This window comes from Streptopelia decaocto (genome assembly GCF_964273445.1).
Source record: "Streptopelia decaocto genome assembly, chromosome: 1".
NCBI classification, from domain to species: domain Eukaryota; kingdom Metazoa; phylum Chordata; class Aves; order Columbiformes; family Columbidae; genus Streptopelia; species Streptopelia decaocto.
In genome coordinates, this window is record NC_138663.1 from 42,834,544 (window position 1) to 42,856,048 (window position 21,505).

General features: G+C 43.5%; 6 protein-coding genes and 1 long non-coding RNA gene across 7 annotated transcripts; 3 read left to right on the plus strand and 4 right to left on the minus strand.

Annotated features, from left to right (window-relative positions):
* Window positions 1–1,378: 1,378 nt before the first annotated feature.
* Window positions 1,379–2,318, plus strand: LOC309443352 (histone H1.01-like). Its single transcript, XM_082060210.1, has one exon. It carries the CDS (start codon window positions 1,426–1,428, stop codon window positions 2,089–2,091), a length of 666 nt encoding a protein of 221 aa, XP_081916336.1. The 5' UTR covers window positions 1,379–1,425; the 3' UTR covers window positions 2,092–2,318.
* A 1,148-nt stretch (window positions 2,319–3,466) lies between these two features.
* Window positions 3,467–3,946, minus strand: LOC309435468 (histone H2B 1/2/3/4/6). Its single transcript, XM_082043706.1, has one exon. It carries the CDS (start codon window positions 3,896–3,898, stop codon window positions 3,518–3,520), a length of 381 nt encoding a protein of 126 aa, XP_081899832.1. The 5' UTR covers window positions 3,899–3,946; the 3' UTR covers window positions 3,467–3,517.
* Window positions 3,947–4,163: 217 nt separating this feature from the next.
* On the plus strand, window positions 4,164–5,079 carry LOC309435467 (histone H2A.J). Its single transcript, XM_082043705.1, has one exon. The coding sequence runs from the start codon at window positions 4,230–4,232 to the stop codon at window positions 4,617–4,619; it is 390 nt and encodes a 129-aa protein (XP_081899831.1). The 5' UTR covers window positions 4,164–4,229; the 3' UTR covers window positions 4,620–5,079.
* A 4,057-nt stretch (window positions 5,080–9,136) lies between these two features.
* Window positions 9,137–9,911, plus strand: LOC309448810 (histone H4). Its single transcript, XM_082070571.1, has one exon. It carries the CDS (start codon window positions 9,476–9,478, stop codon window positions 9,785–9,787), a length of 312 nt encoding a protein of 103 aa, XP_081926697.1. The 5' UTR covers window positions 9,137–9,475; the 3' UTR covers window positions 9,788–9,911.
* Window positions 9,912–9,991: 80 nt separating this feature from the next.
* On the minus strand, window positions 9,992–10,560 carry LOC309448793 (histone H2B 7). Its single transcript, XM_082070552.1, has one exon. The coding sequence runs from the start codon at window positions 10,499–10,501 to the stop codon at window positions 10,121–10,123; it is 381 nt and encodes a 126-aa protein (XP_081926678.1). The 5' UTR covers window positions 10,502–10,560; the 3' UTR covers window positions 9,992–10,120.
* A 401-nt stretch (window positions 10,561–10,961) lies between these two features.
* LOC309448802 (histone H4) lies at window positions 10,962–11,738 on the minus strand. Its single transcript, XM_082070559.1, has one exon. The coding sequence runs from the start codon at window positions 11,339–11,341 to the stop codon at window positions 11,030–11,032; it is 312 nt and encodes a 103-aa protein (XP_081926685.1). The 5' UTR covers window positions 11,342–11,738; the 3' UTR covers window positions 10,962–11,029.
* A 213-nt stretch (window positions 11,739–11,951) lies between these two features.
* LOC309452704 lies at window positions 11,952–21,462 on the minus strand. The gene is made up of 3 exons (XR_014186618.1): window positions 20,100–21,462; window positions 14,531–14,602; window positions 11,952–12,497 (listed from the first exon to the last, which is right to left on the minus strand). It is a non-coding gene; the product is annotated as an uncharacterized lncRNA (long non-coding RNA).
* Between the last annotated feature and the right edge of the window lie 43 nt (window positions 21,463–21,505).

The following is a 21,505-nucleotide window of genomic DNA, read 5'->3' on the forward strand; positions in this document are numbered from 1 at the left end:
GCAAGCTTTTACAAAGTACAACGGGGTAAAAAATTGTGTTTGTTCTTTTCAAATGAGAAAAAAAAAATCCAAGCTGGTTTTTTTTAGTTGTTTTTTTTTTATTTTATTACAAGCCAATCAAGGCTTTTGTCTTCTGATTTAATTAAAAAAAAAATATCCCAAACAATTCATAGCAGTCCTTAAAAATGTAATTAATATCTGTTGTCACATTATGAGACTTAACAAATAAGTGGGATCATAATAAATAAAGCTGCTTCTGATTTATGAGCATAGTTTGAAAATTATTTCAATATTCTGAGGATTTGGATAAAAACCTAAATTGGTGGTTTCATTGTCCTTTAAATAAGAAAATGGCAGGTTTTACAAAAACCTATTAAAAAGAAAAAAAAAATCTATGTCCAAATATTTTAGGCAATATTGAGACTGAAGTATTCTGATCACACAAGACAAATTTCCACATTATTTCATTTATTTGATGAGAACTGAGGCTTCAGCTTGTTCCATTAATCTTTAAGCACTATGCAATGCATTCTAGTGTACCTGTTTGATGCTTTTCCCCTAAAAGTCTGCTTCTGACATCTGTAAGTCTTAAGGAATAATAGTGTACCTTACTGTAACTGATAAAGAGTTAAACTAACAGCTTATCCGGAATTTATATGCGTTAATTAGGCATTGACAGATTAATTTTATAAACAGAAACTATTAACAAATAAAATCTTGCTATTCACTTACAGAACAGCACAAAAATGCAGAGCCCTGGCAAGTTCCAAACACTTTTCAAGACTGTATATATTCCTCTGAAGGTCTCTTATTTTCCCAAAACACGAAATTATGTGGAAATACTGTATCCTTAATAGTTAAAGATATGGTTAAGGTAGTCGAATCTTTATCCATATTCAAAGCTCAGCCATGAAATTGTGTTACTTCCTTCTCTTTGAAATCAATTTAAGACAAAAATACCGAAGCTGCCCCCTCGTTTTCTATCCTAAAATGGAGAAAAGTCCCTAAAGAATAAGCCTGCATTACGGGAAAGACTTTTTATCCACGGGTTTTATTTTAATTTAGAAGGAAAAACAAAAGTTTGCCGTTCCCGGGGTGTCTCTGGCATCACAGCGCGGGGTTAAACACATATTTTCTCTCCCATCTGCGGTCCCAACAGCAAGAAACTCCCCCGAATGAAAGTCTACCCTCTTCTCTTCACTTTCCGAAGAAACTGGGGTAATTTCGTGGCACGATTTTTACAAAAAATATGAATTTATAACTCCGAAGAAACACAGACTCGGAGGACGAAAAGCTCTTCCTGGCTAACAGTTAGGCGGGCTCTGCAAAGCACCAATCACAGATCACCGCTTCGCTATAAATTCAGGCATCGGGGTTACTGTAGCCCAATTACTTTCTTTTGATTAGGAAGAAGTCTCTGCAGCGATGTCGGAGACCGCTCCCGCCGCCGCTCCCGCTGTCGCGGCCCCCGCCGCTAAAGCCGCCGCCAAGAAGCCGAAGAAAGCGGCGAGCGGCTCCAAAGCCCGCAAGCCCGCGGGCCCCAGCGTCACCGAGCTGATCACCAAGGCCGTGTCCGCCTCCAAGGAGCGCAAGGGGCTCTCGCTCGCCGCGCTCAAGAAGGCGCTGGCCGCCGGCGGCTACGATGTGGAGAAGAACAACAGCCGCATCAAACTGGGACTTAAGAGCCTCGTCAGTAAGGGCACCCTGGTGCAGACCAAGGGCACCGGCGCCTCCGGCTCCTTCCGGCTCAGCAAGAAGCCCGGAGAAGTGAAGGAAAAAGCCCCCAAGAAGCGGGCAGCCGCGGCCAAGGCCAAGAAGCCAGCAGCAAAGAAGCCTGCCAGCGCAGCCAAGAAGCCCAAGAAGGCGGCGGCAGTGAAGAAGAGCCCCAAGAAAGCTAAGAAGCCGGCGGCTGCGGCAGCCAAGAAAGCAGCTAAGAGCCCCAAGAAGGCGACTAAGGCTGCCAAACCCAAAAAGGCGGCGGCAGCAGCGAAGAGCCCGGCCAAGGCAAAGGCAGTGAAGCCTAAAGCAGCCAAGCCCAAGGCGGCCAAGCCCAAAGCAGCCAAGGCGAAGAAGGCGGCGGCCAAGAAGTGAAGTGTTAAAGTGGAAATACTTAAACCCAACGGCTCTTTTAAGAGCCACCCACTATTGTCCGAGAAAGGGCTGGTAACACTCCGTTTCTGAGCTCCGTGCCTGTAGCAGGGCTAACAACACGCCAATATCCGTGTGGGGTGTTCGACTGTGGAGTGGATGGGACGCCAAACTTTCGGCCGTGGTTTCGCTAGGACTTGGGAAAATAAAGTTTACATTCCCTGTGAAAACGCTTTCTAAACGCTGACTTTTTTTAAGATCGCAAGAGGGTGTATCTGTTAAAGGGGCTGCTGAGGGCGGGGATCGCTCGGGGGTGTGGAGGTTTCTTTTGGTGCTCTTAACTATCGCGATTCCTAACAGCCTGGGTGGGGCTGCCACACTTCTTAGTGACTGTAGCCGGGAACTGTCAGCACCGCTCCTCCGCTTCCTCGGCAATGACCTTTCCTTTTGCAAGTGCTGTCGTGGGGCAGGTCTTAATTTCTGCGTGACTTCACCGACGTGCTTTTTGAGCAGATTGCCGGAGCGGGAGGCGGGTAAGAGCTACCAGCGGTCCTCTTCCGCACCCTACCGGCCTGGTGGCGGTGCAGCCCGAGCAGCAGGAGCTCTCCGGTCAGCTGTCCTGACCCGCCGCGGGCCGGTCGCTTTGTCCCCTGTGGCTTCTGCGCCCGGTAGGAGCGGCCAGAGCGGCGCGCAGCTCCGAACAGCAACGGGGGCTCCGCGAGCTCTGCCTGCAGCAGGTTGTGATTGGCTGATAATAGAAACCGCAGCCGCCTATTGGCCGATTAGGAAATTTCGAAAAGCCCGCGCTGCTGCCGCGCCACGGAGCGATGCCCGCGCCGGCTCCGCGTAGGCTGGTGATCCCGCGCCCGCGCGTCCCCGGACAGCGCGTCCTCCCAAATCATCCGCCCGATCTTACGTGTTCTAACTTCTGGGCTTCTTGTCCTTGTCTTCTGGTCGACAAGGCGGATTCTTGTCTTCTCGTACAGACTACATCGGGACAACAATACATAAAAGGCGAACAAGTTTTTTATTTATTTTCCCCTCATCCTCATGTTTTGGAGCTTCGTAATGTACTTATTAGAAGCTATGGTAATTTATTCATACTAGAACTTGTATAATGTAGCACGCTTCATCTCTCTGTTGAAAAAAAAGCTTAATACTGCTTACAATTTTAACGATAACTCTTATAAAGCAAGAGTTAACACTTTTATTTCCTTGAAGTTGTATAACATTCATGAAGGATTTCAGCTACAGATACTTATTCATTGAGAGCTTGTAAATAACGTAACAGATTTATTTCAAACGCTATTTTACAAGTACAATTGCACACCTATAAAGATTAAAACACTACCGTGTTAAAGCTCTTTCAAAGAGAATGTGGGTGGCTCTTAAAAGAGCCTTTGGGTTAAAACTGACGATCCGGGACGCTCTACTTGGAGCTGGTGTACTTGGTGACAGCCTTGGTGCCCTCGGACACGGCGTGCTTGGCCAGCTCGCCGGGCAGCAGCAGCCGCACGGCCGTCTGGATCTCCCGCGACGTGATGGTGGAGCGCTTGTTGTAGTGCGCCAGGCGCGAGGCCTCGCCGGCGATGCGCTCGAAGATGTCGTTGACGAACGAGTTCATGATGCCCATGGCCTTGGACGAGATGCCCGTGTCGGGGTGCACCTGTTTCAGCACCTTGTACACGTAGATGGAGTAGCTCTCCTTACGACTCTTCTTGCGCTTCTTATCGCCTTTTTTCTGCGTCTTGGTGACGGCCTTCTTGGAGCCCTTCTTGGGCGCAGGAGCAGACTTGGCCGGTTCAGGCATTTTAACAACGCTCCCTCACTTGCTCGAAACAAAAAGAAACAGCTAAAATGGCCGCAACTCCCGCTATTTATAGAGCTGTTATGCAAATACTAAACCTCTAACTCGTGCAATTCGATTGGACCTTCCTTCAAGGTGGGTGTATCCCTATCTCTGATTGGTCATAACACGATCCTTCTTCTCATTGGTCATACAAGCAATGACTGCTTGTAGCCAATCACCAATCGCTAATCCCGCCCAGGGAAGGCATAAAATGGGAAGAGTCGTTGCGTCAGTATGATTTTCTCGGCCTTGTTGTGAACGGCGTGGTTGTAGTTTTTTTAGCTGCTGAAGCATGTCGGGCCGCGGGAAGCAGGGAGGTAAAGTCCGAGCCAAGGCCAAGTCGCGCTCGTCGCGGGCCGGGCTGCAGTTCCCCGTGGGCCGTGTCCACCGGCTGCTGCGCAAAGGCAACTACGCGGAGCGGGTTGGGGCTGGAGCACCTGTCTACATGGCGGCCGTGCTGGAGTACCTGACGGCCGAGATCCTGGAGCTGGCGGGCAACGCGGCCCGCGACAACAAGAAGACGCGCATCATCCCCCGCCACCTGCAGCTGGCCATCCGCAACGACGAGGAGCTCAACAAGCTGCTGGGCAAGGTGACCATCGCGCAGGGCGGGGTGCTGCCCAACATCCAGGCCGTGCTCCTGCCCAAGAAGACTGAGAGTCATAAGGCAAAAAGCAAATAAGCTTACTGAGTAAAGCTGCTCAGGTTTTTCACAATGTAACAAAACCCAAAGGCTCTTTTCAGAGCCACCCACACAGTCTGAAAAGAGTTGTGTTGCTTTTTTTTGCAAAAGTGTTTCGGTGTGGAATGCTGCTTGCATGCGGCTTCTGTTGGGTAGCTGAAACCATGTTCTGTGGCAATGTCCTAAATCTTTTGGTTTCTGTTGTAGTGGAGTGATACATTTTCTTTCTAACTCACTCTTTTTAACGAAAGAACACTTTTTTTTCTTTGTAACAATTTATTGATTTTGTGTTTTTCCTGTAACAAGATCAGTAAACTACTTTTTTTAATCTTGGATTTACTCAACTTTTGTGACTTCACAGGCTACTTACGGTGTGAAATACAGCGTGGGTAGCTAAAAGACTGGGGAGGAGTGGGGAAATGCTTTGTATTATGAAAATAAATAGGAAACCAACCCAAACCCACATAACTACATCTAAGAATGAAGAAAGGTTTCCATTGTAGGCCTTTGTTCTTCGAAAGATGTACAGCTTCCCTGTGACTTTATTTGGAAATATAATTAGAAATGCTTTAGGGGAAATGGCTCATCTTGATCTAGATCTTTAACTAGTCAGACCTGCAACAGCAGCATATTTCCGTCCAGAACAAAGTCCTTGCAGTAGTGGTATGTTCCCATTTTAAGTGGGATTTTCAAATTGTTAAATTTCCTCATTGCATAGCTATTTCTCTTGTTACATCAGTTAACAGACAGCAACGTTGTCTGAATTAATTTTCTACATTGTTGGCACAAATATCACCCTAGGGTACAATGTTAAAGCTCTTTAGAGTAAGTATTACAAATTAGCAGAAAGGCTGTTTTACTGATTTCTCTTTCTAGGATATTCCCAGTTCTACCTGATGATCTAGAGCACACTGCATTGAGGTCATAGCTCCCACTGTTGCAGCACCTCTGTCCTCCCCATCTGCTGGGGAAAGGGAAGGATGCTCTAGGCCTGGAAGAAGGGAAATACCACCTGTAGTAATACACTACTACACTTTGCACCTCTTCTTCCTGCACAAACCCCAAGCTGTGGCATAGGCACTTTTTGGATAGGACTGTTTTATGCCAGTGGGATATCAGGGATTATTTGTAGAGACAAACATAAAGGAAGAGAGTTGTCTGGAGCACCTCGTTATTCTGATACAGTGACAGTATCTGTGTCTAAGGGACTGATTTTCTACTGGATACATTTAGACCTGTGATGTTTTCATTATGCTGTTTTATTGATCCTCATTACCTGCAGCTACATATCTCCTGACACTTAACACTTCTTTAAGAACTGTGATGGTATAAGAGCTGTGTTTTGACACATTTTCCAGAACAGATGCCTGTGTATGTGTGCATCAGAAGATCACAACATAGAACCATATGAGTTGGAGGGGACTGGTAAAAATCATCTAGTAGCAATCCCCCTGCCATGGACAGGGACACTTTCCACTAAACCAGGTTGCTCAAAGGCCCACCCAACCTGACTTTGAACACTTCCAGGGATGGGGCATTCACAACTTCTCTGGAGAACATGCTGCTTTTTATGCAGCCCATGATAGGATGGGCTTTCTGGGCCACAAGCATGTATATATAGATCAAAGTACCGTAATTCCAAAGAAAGCCCATGAAAGTGGAGGTATCAGTATCTAGGAGTGGGGGCATCTGTGTCCAGCAGAGCGATTTCTCTGTGAACCAACTCCTTTATGTGGAAATTGGAGTTGGTGCCACAAGAGAGAGACCTGCCCTTCTTTAAATGTGGAGGTAAGTCCAGCATGGCTCTTCAAATTCTTCTTGTAATATGAACAGGAATTCATTGTTTTCTTCAACATTTCATTCCAAACGCCTCTTATTTCACTCACTACTGTACTCACCTCAGTAACTGGAGATTCACCTCCTGTGATATTTAAGTCCACTTCTAGTATTCCTTATTTTTGCTCTTAGTCACTAGTGATTGTACCAGTTGTGAAACTTGTGCTGCCATCACATTGATGAGCCCTCAAATATAAATGTCTTTTAAGTCATATGGATTATATGATAATAATGCTGGCAAATCTACTGGTATTAAAGACTAGTAACTTTCCACTGTATGAAGCAAAGCAAAGCTTTCTCTCATTTCCATATAGAACAAACACTAGTAAAGAGGAAATCCACACCATATGGAGCCTTGGCTTTATCACTGCATTCTAATACACCTTTGCAATCTAAAGAACTTGTGATGCAAAAAACCCCAGAACTCCAACCAAGCTCCTGCAAATGTTATGTTTAGGGATAGCCCAATAATGTGAGTCTACATATAAAAAGTCATGGAATTGCATAGATAAAAGCAGATTAAAGGCTTTTCTATGCCTTTTGACCTTTATTTTGTTGTCAATATAAGAAATAATGTACTATATTAAAAAGAACTTACACTACTTTAGTTTGTATTATTATTTTTACAGTTGTAGCTGATACAGATACGTATTTAAATAAGCTCTCAAAAAATTAAAAGCAACTTTCCAGTTTGATGTAATACACTGATATGAGTATTTTGTTACTAATTGTGTCTTGTGTAGTCATGGTGAGTTGTTGCCTTACTGCAACGAACAAATGCAACTTCCTCATTACAGTTTAATGAGGAAATAGAGAGTCAGTGCTAATTAAAGCACACTTGAAAAAACTACAGGGACTTTTTGATGGAGCAGAGTTTTGCGAAGTTTTTCTTTCTCATTTTACTCCTGGTGCTATGTGTCCATACTCATGAGCAAAATGCGGTTTCTAGAACCTGGGGACTGGATCCTAAACTTTGATCCAATTAATAATCATTGTCTCAAATCCACAGTAAAAGCAACTTCATTAGGGATTATACTCACCAGCAAAATTTTCTTTTCACTTTAATTATTTCATCTAAGAACACTTTCTGGTCCATGAGACAACTGACCATATCACTAAGAGAAACACTTTAGGTTTCCTTTAGTATTCAGAAGCTTGTTTATAGCTGCCTCAGGAAACATATCTAGAAACAGATCTTTAGGTATAAAATACAAAGTAGACTTTGTGGAGCCAAATGGTAATGTTAGGCACCAGCCTGGGATGTCCTATAGTTAGTCTATAAACAGTTTTAGTCCATTCTGTTCAGTCAAAAAGTGAAGATAATCTAAATTAAAGCTGGTTTTACCTGCTCATATCATATATATTTGAGTGGCAATCCTTTCACTTTAATGTGTTTAAAATAACACTTCAAATGCAAGTGGAATTCACAGTGATAATTACAGTAATACAAAAGATGTGTACTTTTTTAGACACCTACAACTTAATACACAAATATCTCAATCGTGTCTTTGCCTGAATTTACGCAATATATTCTGCCAAGAAATATTCTAGGTGTTTCCTAAATTCTGTGATTTATGTTCAGACATGAAATTACATCAACAACTGTACAGATATAAAAGGATATACATTATTTTTTAAAGGTAGAAATGTCTGAAGTACATAAAATGCTAATAATATTGGCAAGTATCACGGCCATGTCACTTCTGAGTGTGTAAGTAATGTTTTAAAAACTTAACACAGTTAACTTAAAAATATAGCCTCATAACTCTTTCAGTATTTATTAATTCACTTTAAAAATACAGTCCAACATACTGTCAGCAGAATTTATATGAGGTTTGTTAGCAAAGACTGAAATACACAGCAAAATTTCTGGATCGCTTATTTAAACAAACAAACAAAATAAGTTACTGTTCATTTTTGCGACATCATACAGACATTTGTCTGTAATGGGTTTAATATTTTCTCTCGTTTGTTGCATCCAGGTGCACATCATTGAGCAATTCCATGTTTCAGAGGCCGGCTGCTCCTGGGAGCGAACTTGGCGCCATGCGGCCAGCGCTGCCCGTGGGAAAGCGCTGGGGGCTAGGGGGGGCTGAAAAGAAGGGTGGACGATCCCTCCTGCGCTCCCAAGCAGCCGCTCCAAGTGGCCTTCACCGGAGCCTCAGATTTATGTATTTCCCCCGGAGCCCATCACTGACCATTTTCCATGCCGCTTAGGGCCTCGCTCCCTGCTCACTCTCCCACCGACCTCCAGGTCGCTCGATGCAAACACAAAAGCGCTGAATGGTCGCGGACCGGCCACCAGAGACGCAAGGGCCAACTGTAGGGACTACAGCATCCGGGTAGACAAAGAAAACGCGGAGCCGCTATAGCCGAAGCGAACAAAGACAGCGCTGCCCAGGAAACGTTCCTCCGGGGGCCCCCCATGAACGGAAGCGGGGACGAGCAGCGGGGCGGGGCGGTGGCGCCGAGAGCGGCTCCGGATTGGTCGGATTTTGCCGCAGACCCTCGGGCAGTAGGGACGGACGCGCCCGGCCGGGCGCCTGGGGCATCGCTGCCCGAAACTGTGGCCGGGGCTCTCCAGCCCCGCTCCTGCCACCGGCGGACACCAAAGCTGCCTCAGAACAATCACCCGCACAAGGACGCCGGGGGGGCGGGGAGGGCAAGTACGGACGGACGAGACAGGAAGGAAGCAAAACGACGCGCAGGCTGCCAGCCGGCAGGGGCAACGCGCGGGGCGGCAGCTCAGCTCCGCTGGCCAGAGGCAGGAACTGGCGGACGCGTCCCGCGGGCCCGTAGCGGCGAAAGCGCCTCGGCCGCTGTCTCGCCGGAAACCCGGGCGGAGCCGCGCGGCTCCGCCCGGGGACCGTGGGCAGGGGAAAGGGCGGAGACTGCGTCCCAGGCCCCGCCTTCTGCCGCCCACCTCCTGCCGCAGTCCTCAACCAGGTCGGCTCCCGCGAAATATACCGCGTCTCCGCGGCACTAGCCCCGTGTGGTGTGGCGTTTCGGAGAGTGGAATCATGTCTGGCAGAGGCAAGGGCGGGAAGGGACTTGGCAAGGGGGGCGCCAAGCGCCACCGCAAGGTGCTGCGCGATAACATCCAGGGCATCACCAAGCCGGCCATCCGCCGCCTGGCTCGGCGCGGCGGCGTCAAGCGCATCTCGGGGCTCATCTACGAGGAGACTCGCGGAGTGCTGAAGGTGTTCCTGGAGAACGTGATCCGTGATGCTGTCACCTACACCGAGCACGCCAAGAGGAAGACCGTGACAGCTATGGACGTGGTTTACGCCCTCAAACGTCAGGGCCGCACTCTCTACGGCTTCGGCGGTTAAACTCAAATCGCAACCATCGTATTGTCAAAACACAAAGGCTCTTTTCAGAGCCACCCACAAAATTCACAACGAGAGCTGTGCATTACTGCATTCTTAAAATCCAAGTCTTGAATACTGAGTAATATAGCACTTTAAAGTTCTAGAATTTAAAACTTAATACAACATTTAAATTGCCTTAGAAAATAATGTTTTGTACTTCTGGCAATTTATACATTTACTATGCTAGGTTCAATTAATAAGTCTGGACTTTTTTTTTTTTTTGTAATTGCAGCTCTTTTTAGGAAAGGGTGGGGGCTCCGAAAAGAGCCGTTTGGGATAGACTTAAAAGCCGTTTTACTTGGAGCTGGTGTACTTGGTGACAGCCTTGGTGCCCTCGGACACGGCGTGCTTGGCCAGCTCGCCGGGCAGCAGCAGCCGCACGGCCGTCTGGATCTCCCGCGACGTGATGGTGGAGCGCTTGTTGTAGTGCGCCAGGCGCGAGGCCTCGCCGGCGATGCGCTCGAAGATGTCGTTGACGAACGAGTTCATGATGCCCATGGCCTTGGACGAGATGCCCGTGTCGGGGTGCACCTGCTTCAGCACCTTGTACACGTAGATGGAGTAGCTCTCCTTCCGCGCTCTCTTGCGCTTCTTGTCTCCCTTCTTCTGCGTCTTGGTGACAGCCTTCTTGGAGCCCTTTTTGGGGGCTGGAGCAGACTTGGCCGGCTCAGGCATTTTCAAAAGTTTCTATCCAAGAAATCACGGTACCTCAACAACTTCGAAAATGACGGCTGCCTCCTGTCCATTTATAAGGGCCTTATGCAAATTAGAGGATCGTAATCGCTTCATTCCTATTGGAGTAAGAGATAATAACGTAATTACAGGCACGTCCTGTAATCGTCATCGTCTCTGCATCTACACAATCGTTGTGCTTCACAGAAAGGGTAATGCCGGTTCTGTCACCAGTGTAAAAGAGTTGTCTACATACATAATTAAAACTGTACTGGGCTTATACTCACTAATGAAAGCAGATAAAGCATCTGATCATAATACTCCATCTTGTAGCACTTTAAGGACGTTCATCAACTTTTTTTCACGTAGCACCATTGAATTATGAATTATATAACTTCAAAGTGCCATATTACACAATATTCAAGACTTGGATTTTAAGAATGCAGTAATGCACAGCTCTCGTTGTGAATTTTGTGGGTGGCTCTGAAAAGAGCCTTTGTGTTTTCACAATACGATGTTTGCGATTTGAGTTTAACCGCCGAAGCCGTAGAGGGTGCGGCCCTGGCGCTTAAGGGCATAAACCACGTCCATGGCTGTTACGGTCTTCCTTTTGGCGTGCTCGGTGTAGGTGACAGCATCACGGATCACGTTCTCCAGGAACACCTTCAGCACTCCGCGAGTCTCCTCGTAGATGAGCCCCGAGATGCGCTTGACGCCGCCGCGCCGAGCCAGGCGGCGGATGGCCGGCTTGGTGATGCCCTGGATGTTATCGCGCAGCACCTTGCGGTGGCGCTTGGCGCCCCCCTTGCCGAGCCCCTTCCCGCCCTTGCCTCTGCCAGACATGATTCCACTCTCCGAAACGCCACACCACACGGGGCTAGTGCCGCGGAGACGCGGTATATTTCGCGGGAGCCGACCTGGTTGAGGACTGCGGCAGGAGGTGGGCGGCAGAAGGCGGGGCCTGGGACGCAGTCTCCGCCCTTTCCCCTGCCCACGGTCCCCGGGCGGAGCCGCGCGGCTCCGCCCGGGTTTCCGGCGAGACAGCGGCCGAGGCGCTTTCGCCGCTACGGGCCCGCGGGACGCGTCCGCCGGTTCCTGCCTCTGGCCAGCGGAGCTGAGCTGCCGCCCCGCGCGTTGCCCCTGCCGGCTGGCAGCCTGCGCTTCGTTTTGCTTCCTTCCTGTCTCGTCCGCCCGTACTTGCCCTCCCCGCCCCCCCGGCGTCCTTGTGCGGGTGATTGTTCTGAGGCAGCTTTGGTGTCCGCCGGTGGCAGGAGCGGGGCTGGAGAGCCCCGGCCACAGTTTCGGGCAGCGATGCCCCAGGCGCCCGGCCGGGCGCGTCCGTCCCTACTGCCCGAGGGTCTGCGGCAAAATCCGACCAATCCGGAGCCGCTCTCGGCGCCACCGCCCCGCCCCGCTGCTCGTCCCCCCCTCTTGCCTGCCCAGCCCGGCTCCGTTTAGGCTTTGGACGATTCGTCTGTTGCTTTTTAATTTTTTATTTATCAGTTTTTGCCTGCATAGAGGCCTTCCTCACCTATATTTAAATAAACCATCCCTGTCCTGTCCTCTTCGACCTAAAGCTTCTTTCTGTTACTAAATCCTTCTATGTATTCCTTCAAAGGCTAGGATAAGGAAACTCTCAGGCCTCATGATAAAAAGAGCGGAAGCGGTTGTCTGTTTTTGTGTTTGGTTGTTTGATTGTTTGGTTGTTTTTCCTTTTTTAAAATGTAACGTACTTTTTCCTTCGTGTGAATGAAAATGTGTTCTTTTTTGATTTTTTGCTTTTTTTCTTGTGGTGGCACATACTCACAGACATGCAAACACATTCATATATCTCTCATATCTTTACTTATCAAGCATGTTTTTAACCATTGGGGGAAAAGTTGAGAGCCTAAAGAATTCTTCTCAGAGAACAGATCATAAGGAAGCAGCACAAGTCGAAAGGTCATGTTCAGGGAATGCTTCCTGCCAGGGAAGCAAGTGACAAGTTCTTGCTCAGCACCTTAAGGAAAATGAAAGAATATTCCAGTAGTCTCATACTAGTCTTGAGTTATCTCTTTGCTAAAGATGTGCAAATTCGAATATAAATCTTACATGTATTTTTAAGAGTTCAGAACAAAACACAGATGCATACACTGTTACTACTAACTTTCCTGGCTTAAGGCAGACTTGCTCTAAGTAATAAACCTTACCCCCTGAAACATAATAAAAAACTAATTTATAGTGAGATTAAACATCATTTAATTTAATTTTTTTTAAGTGTTTTGGGGTACCTGGTGTTTTTTTGGTTGGTTGGTTGGTTGTTTTTTTTAACAGCATTGATTTTTCACAGATTTCTGAGGTGTATGGCGATAATAAACATTTTTTTTCCATTTAATAAAGAAATATTGACATAAATAACATTAGGTCTTAAACAATTGTGAAAATTAGAATTTAATTAAGTTTTCAGGGACTTTGTTTTGGTATTGCTTCTGGTTTAATTTGCATTTAGTCTTCATATTCCAAGAACTAATGTCATTATAAAATCTCTTCACTCACATAATTTTATTTAATTTCTTTGCAAAATGGAAAAAAAAAAAAACATAGAAACAAAAAAAAACAACAAAAAAATCCCCACTCTTTCAGTAGCAAACTCTCCACTCCTATGCATCTTTCTTATTTATTAATCATAATGGCTCACACATTTTTAGGGAAACAAATTTACCTTGTTCTTTCCCTTTACCACCCCTTCCTTGTCCTCTAGAAATTGCAATAAATACATGTGCAAATATAAAAGAAAAAAAAAATGCTATGTTTATGAACACCACCAGCCAGCTTTTTATTTGATTCTTGCATTTAAACTAGCAAAGTCTTCTACAATTAAGTGACAGACCCATTAGCATGTGTGTGTCAGTCTCCAGTCAGATAAGCCTCTGGTATTTACAAAGCAAAAGAAATTAGCAACTCCAAAACCCAAATCAGAATTATAAGTAAAGACATCCATAGGACTGACAGATAAATGAAATAGTTATGGAAACATATCTAAAGGAGGGGAAAGAATACAATACCATCCCGTTTGCAATAGCAAACACTGGAGGAGTCTCATGGAAGGCCTCAGGAAAGCTCTGCTTTGCATTTCTGGGGCACATGGGTGACTGCGGCTGTGCTATATACTATGATAGTGGAGTTTTGCATCTATACTGGAACACTGTGGTGAATTAGTGGGAACTTTAAACTGTATTTTTAGTTAAACAGTTAATAAATAGTAACTCTTGAATATTATTACTTATGTGTTTAAAAAAAAAAAACACTCTTGAGGATACTAAGTATCAGTATTTGGAAGGGGTTTAAAAATACAATGTATACAAGTATTCTTAAAATACAATGTATGTATTTTGAAATACCTCTAATGAGGTCATAGCACCACACCATCCAGGACCATCAAAGTGGATACATTTTATAGGGATAAGTGAAGAGCTTCCTATTTCGGCTAAATCTAAGGACTGCAAAAGTTACAGGTATCTGAAAATATATGACTGCATATACACATGTACACACACATAACAATTGCTATTCAGTCCTCATATCACGTAATCGGTATTTATTGCTTCACATTAAACTGTCTGTTCATTCTACTTCTGTGTAGATTATACTTGTGCTGCTGCAAGGTGAACCCAAACTCTGCACTCACCTGCTTAAACCAGTGAAGCAACATGAAGCAGCCTCACAATGCTGCTGACTCTGTTAGTTTTCAGGTGTTGGATGCAGAGCCGGGATGACACATTTGATCTGGTGAAACTTCTGTTTTATATTGGCCTAGTCTGAGATTACCAAAGTAGCCTGAGAGTGCCAAATATTGGCATCCTCCACATTTTCTTTGTTCTTTTTTATTTCACTATATAACTGACTTGAATTATAGCTAGCATGGTTCTTTGCTTAGAAGTCCTTTAATCTTAATGTGATAGCAATTTTGACAACGAGCTGGTTGGCTGAAGCACAGCATATCGAAATTCTCAAGTGCTACTTACCATTGCATTAGTACCGTAGGGATCTTACCTGCTTTTCATGGACTATCAATAGTCTGAATTAATTCCGAAAACATAAAGAGCTCATCTTTTTTTTTGGCATCTGAAACAGAGAAAAAGCTTTGCGTTTGATTTTTGGTGCTCCCAAAAGGCTGTGTACAGAAACCATCTTTCTTCCCTTTTCTATCATGCTTCTTACACCACGCATTAGGCTCTGCATCCTCCTGTACATTACAGCATTGCCATACTACGCTAAAATTCACAGAAACATACTGAACATTTATTGAAAATTGTCTTCTGTGCCCTCTGGGACAGCTTTTTCCTTCTTAATGGCCTCACAGAGTGAAGCTCTTACAGGCAGCATTTTTTATACATTTACTAGTCCATCCTGATGGATCAGAGTGGTGTACGTGGGATAACATACAAAAATGCAGGTGCAGTTGTCCCTAAAACAGTTGTCTTTACTTGGTGTGCATGCAAATAAGCCAAATTCTGCAGCCAGAGATGAGATAGCGATCTTATTACGTAGTTGTACAAGTCTGGATGCTAGACTAAGTTAGGTTACCAGCAATACAAAAGTCTCAATCATTTATGCAACATCCTATCAGTATATACTTGCCCTCAGGGCAGTCCTGTAGGACTGATTTGTTATGACATTTGAATACAAATTATATAACTCTATTCTTACTATGCATGCTCAGTGAGTAGGGGATCTGCTCCTGGAGGTTGGTACCCTTCAACAAGAAGGTGTGTTTTTTTATTAAAATGCTATTATAATGAGCAAAGTTTATTTTAGGTTAAGCACATCCGCAAAATTTGGCAATAATCACTAGATAATCAACCAACGTTCCATGGCTGATTTTTCAATTCTGGGATAGGTTTTGTTCTTTTGGCCTATCTAGCAACAGAGAGAGAAGAGGGATGCTTATAACTATCTTAATATTCACCACATGGGGTAGGAATGCAGGCAGATATTGGAGGGTCTTTGAAAAGGTATGGGGATGGGTCAGGATACAGAAAGCAGCAAAAAGGATACAGAGGTGATTTCAGCATCTTTTTTAATATCTTGATTATGTAGTCAAGATCCACATGTACATCAGAACAGATGACATAGCACAGCATAGTGAAGTCTTTGCTGATATATAAGGATGGGATGATCAAACCCAGTAATATATTTTCTTCCCAGTCCTGTGCTAGCCACTTGTCACAGTGCTTGGAGGTAAAACAGCATGCAAGACAGGGAATCACTTATAGAACTGAAGCCATACACTACCACTGCCAGAAGCTTGATAACAATTATTATTTCTCTATTATTAACTAATAACTGATGTAAAGAAAAAGGAAAATTAAAAAAAATAAAAAAGAAAGAAAAAAGAAAAAAAAAAACACACATCATCTGCAGCAAAGCTCAGTGCAAGAACTTACGAAGAAGGGAAGGCATTTTCATTTTAAAGCAGAAATCATTTCACTCACACATTCTAACACACACCAAGTTTGCAAGTGGGCAGACCACTGCTGCTTGCAGGGACAGGCAGGGCAGGGAAGCTTGCTGTGAGCCCTCACCAGGTCTCCAGGGAGGGGGAGATGCTGACTACAATGTGCTCGTCCTTGAATGTGCCTCTTGTGCAGTTTAGAAGCCAACAGCAACTCCATTCTTCTGTCTCTCCAGTCTCTAACACTTCTGTGACCATCAGAATTTCCTCACCAATTATTGTCTCCAGAGCTGAATGCCTTATTGATTCAGAACTGATCATTATCTTTCTCATATCTTCTCTCCTTTGCTTTAGTTTATGCTGTCCCTTGATTTATGCTGAGCTTTGTTTTCATGATCTGAGTGTTCCAGACAAGCTCCAGAGAGATACTCAGGGATCTTTATTTTCTACTGTCTAGGTACAATTGACACTCTTCATACTTACAGTTATTCTTCTGCTCTTCTTTCTGGTGCTTACATACACTACTCATTTCCAGATTTCTGTCCCTACAAGCAGCAGTGGTCTGCCCACTTGCAAACGTGGTGTGTGTTAGAATGTGTGAGTGAAACGATTTGTGCTTTAAAATGAAAATGTCTTCCCTTCTTTGTAAGTTCCTGCACTGAGCTTTGCTGCAGAAAAGTGTGGGTTTTTTCATATCTCATTATTTCATTTATTAATGTTGTATGAGTATTTACAAGAGTGGCAAAGGCCATCACTCTTTTCTGAAAGAGTTTAAGGTTTCAGAGTTTGGCAGTTACAGAATGGTGAAGTGTTCACCAAAGGTCAGGAAGGCTGTCCTTTGTAACACTGCTGCACACTGCAGCTCTGTACTCTTTCCTAGGGCATTGCTACAGCAAGAGGTGAGAGTTTTCACACAGACTGAAACCTGGGTGCTTAGGGACTTTGCCACAATGCTCTCCTGTAAGCCATAGCTATTCCTGGATAAAGAAGAATAAAGAGTATAAAAATGTCTCATCTCTGGGACTTTCACGTTACAAAGTTTATGTGCTGGCAAGCAATACCTGCTACAGTTCTTCATGGTCTATACTGTGTTACAATTTCCTAATTTTTTTTAAAACGGGGGAAATGCTTGTTGGACCCAATTTTGGCACTTCCAGGGAAATGCATCTTTTACAATATATGGAACACAATAACAACACTGTTTTGCAGTGAGAAGAGTTTGCCTCTCAAAGCCAAGGTATAAATTTGAAATTACAGCTTTCAACTATCAGCTGGTCTTAACTAAATTTTGGTTGATTCGGTTTATATGTTATATTCCTTGAGTAAGTTTGCTTTTATTATTAGTCATTTTTATTTGACTAACAGCTTTGCTGAGAAGAGTTTCCCAATTTGAGCATAGCTTCATAGTAGCTGACAACCAGTACTTCCTCAAGTTCACCTATATATGATACAAAAACTTAGGAAATGTTCATACTGTTGTGTCCTGGTTTTGTTAAAAAACAAGTTTCTCTTTCAGTGAATTTTGCCTGTCAGCTAAAGCCTTCATATTAACTGCATTTTCCTGGAGAACCAGACACATGTTTTGGTAAAACATAGCAATGGAATGCAAACCTATTGATAAGCATGGATGGTCATCTCGCGAGAGGGGCAACGAGAAACAAGTGACTAAGAAACTGACCAACTGTGTATAACATTCCATTCACGTGAATACTTCATATAAAAGTGGGAGACCACGAGGATCTCGTCCCCTTTTCCTTATGGCTGACATTAGGAGAGGACCTTGCTACTCATCCCTGTGAACTGAGGCCTAGTGAGAGACTGAATCCAGCTCCGGTTGGCTGCAGAGTCTAATCCAGGACTTTGGGTGCCGGCTCTGCAGTTGCTGAGACTTTCAAGATTGGTTTTGTATATTTTGTATTATTTTCTCTATTCTTATTAGTAGCATTAGTAAAACATCTTTAATTTTTCCAACTCTCTTCTCTCTGTCCTTCTTTCCCTCCCGATCGCCTGTCCTTAGTGGAAGGGGGGGAGAGAGGGAGGGGCAAAGAGGGGGAAGTGGGGGGAGAGGAGGTTAACAATACATCTGCCAGGGTTTTGTTGTCACCCCGCAATCTTAACCCTCGACATGTTGTTACAGTGTTGTTTGTACATCTATAGTCTGAAAGATGGTTATACCCAGCTGAAGATATAACATAACTTGGACGTAGGAGACAAGAGATAAGTAAGTGAGGTAGTACTGCCCGGGCTGGCAAGAGAGCTGAGGCTGGCTGAGCTCAAACTGCACTGTTTGAGATTACCAAAGACTGTAACCAGCACATGATTGACTTGTGAGGCAGCCCTAAAGAGGGATTTGCAAACAGAAAGAATGTGACAGGATGTTTAGGATTTATCTTTACATACTAGCTTGCACAAGAGCCACCACATCAAATTTACAAAGTTTTACATTACAACAGATAATTGAAATGAAAACTTCACCTCTTTTTCATATTAATATATCTGTTTAGAGTTTTTGTCAGAAACTAATAAATGTCAAGTAGAAATGATTCAAATACTTTTGTTCTAGAAAAATGTTTTCAGACCTTTTACATATTCCTGATGAAAGGAAGTATTTCACGAGAACCTCAGTAGTTATTCTGTATCTTACCCTTTAGACTGATAGGAAGTATATCCATCCAAACAGTGATTTGAGCCAGATCATACCAATACAGTGCCAGATCATTCATGGAGGATGGTAAACCAGCCAGGAATGGCCTTAACCAAATACCCCACTGAGCATCTAAAACCACCTGCAAAAGCACCTTATGATATTATCAACTGATCTTGTACACAGCTAGGTTCTACCTGATAGTGTTCATGAGCTCAGACTCTCCTGCAAAAAGCACAGAAACACTGCTGGACCTTGTTGATATTGGAGGTGCCTCTGCTTCCACTTTTTCTTTAGGTTAGGAAATCTTGTACTAAGTAACCTCTGTGTATCTTAGACTAAACAAATTTTACATCAAGTAAACTATCTAAATAAATTACCTGTGGCAAATAGTTTTATTTCTCATTCATGTTGTGATTGGGGTTTTTTTTGTTTTAACAAACACCTTCCAGGGTATCCAGACACTGATATTCAGGTTTTCTCTGAATTTTATAGTAAGTACAAATGTCTATCTATTTCTTAAGTAATTTATCTTTGCTCAAAAAGAAACATAATCAAATATTCTTCATATCAGTTCTTATTCAAGCCTTACAAAAGGAATTTTTTCCACCAACTGACATCTGTTTTGGGATTTTTGTTGTTGCTCTTCTGTAGTTAAGCAACTCAACACCATACGCAAACTGATAGGGTTCAAGGTAGGATTTATCACTTACATGAAGAGGAAGAGCAAAGCCCACTGTATAAGGTACAGTCATTCCACCACTGTTCTGCATATCACTGCTACAACAATCTCAACTATCTGCAGCAGTTACAGACTTCGAAATTCACACAGTAAGTTCTTCCTAATTGCTAGCCTGGTCCACTAAGACAAGCTATGGTAGGTTATTTGTACTGTCTTTTTATAATGTATTACACCTGAAAATTACTTTATTTGTAATTTGCATTGTAATTTAGGGTTCATAGGCGTTCACCCTTCCTGAAAAATCAAAACAAACAAAAAAAAACCAAACCACCACCACACCACCCTTGTACTGCTATTTCTCTCTTAGCTAATTTAATGTTAGTGCTTTTATAATACAAGCATGCAGCTCCAAGAATGAGTCCAAGCAACGCTGTATTTATTAAATCAGTCCAAGCTCTTAAAAAGACTATGAGACAACTACAGAGATTAAGAGCAATAAAAACTGTTTCTCTTTCTTGCTCCTCAAAAATCATTTATTTCTTGAACATGCAAAACAGCATCATTTTTGACTCAAACTTCTGTTGAAACATGAGTATTCTGATCCTTGGCTAATAAAAGTTATTAAATATCTACTACATTAAATATTAAAAGCAGTTATTTTACTTGATTTGTTAATAATTTTATCATAAACATATGTAAACAGGTTTAGATAAAGAAATAGACCTCTTGATAGCACATACAGCAACAGGAAATGACTTTGCTTTCACTAAGACTCATTTCTTCAATCACACTAGTAATAGTCTACTAAAAAAAAAAAAAATCTGTTTGAAAAAACACAAACCTTATGCCAAGGAACAGAGGCGGGGGAGAAGGTGGGGGGAGGGCGACGACACACAGGGAATAAATCACATAGAATATCTTCATTTCCAAAGTAGTATTCGCGATACCTTCCCCCCGCCCCCCCCTGCCCGCTTCACCCCGCTGTGATTAAGTAACAGAAAATGGCCGAAAGTGAGAAAAACAAGGAAAAGAAAATGGTGTGTCGAGGCACTTGATTGGTCAGATTTTGCTGCAGAGTCCAAGTTCCTGACGCAGAGAAAGGAAGATTTCCTAAGAGAAACCGTATCAGCAAATTAACTGAAAAACAAGAGCCTCACAGTTTTAGGCTTTACGAAAGAAATATTCCCTCTAAACTATTCTCTGTGACTCCTTGGTTCCAAGTTTGAATGAAACCTTTATTCAACTGAATCCAAGCACTTCTTAAAGGAACAGCTACTCATTTGCAGTACTGAAAAACTAATACTTCGATGGAACAGCAAGCTCCCCAAGTTACAAAAAACAATACATACAGTATTAAAAAATAAAAAGGTCAGAAAGCCGAATATAATTTTTGAAATCTTGATTTTTCAGATACCAACTAACTTTCTATTGAATAAGAGGGCAAAATGTTGTAAAGCTGTAGTTATACTCAGCGGGAAATCCTGTTATCGGGGTATATTCACAAAAAATCACTAAATATGACAGAAGGGAAGAGTCTCCATTCAACAATTATTCTGGACTCCATGTTAAGTTTTCAGTCACTAATACTCCTCAGAAAACACCTTGTCTGTGTTCAGTTCAGCAAATATTTTTGGGAGCCTAAACACAGATGGAGACAGGATACAATACCCAGAAGCATCAAGGATACTACAAGTGTATGCTAGAAAAAAAACACCTTTTTTGAAAAGGGGAGTCACAGAAATTACTTTTGCCAGAGCCGTACCCCTGGCTCTGTCTGGAGATATATTTATCTCGTGAGTAAACTAGAAGTGCTTGAGAAGGGCTGAAGATGCCCGGGGGGTGTCGCTCCTGACAGAGGCGAACAGACCACGGGCAGAGAAAATTACTGACTGAGCGCCTTTCCTGGAAGGGCGGGAAAAGATTTATTGTGCCTTCAGGAGAGAAAAGAAAAAAAAAAAAAAAAAAAGCCTCGTGTCCCCCACCCCTTCCTTTTGGGAAGGAAGATACTTCTGTCGGAACAATAAATTGCAATATTGTTACTGTAACAACATAAAGTAAATGTAGAATAGCAAGAGGCATTTACAATAAAATTACCTCTAAATACATCTTCTTTGATAATCGAAAAAGCAGACCTCTGTAGAGACATCTTTGCAAAATCAAGAAGTTTGTATGAATGCTTTTAATACAAAACCAATCAGGGAAAAAAAAAAAAAAAAAAAAAAAAAAAAACCTTACAAATGAGAAAAG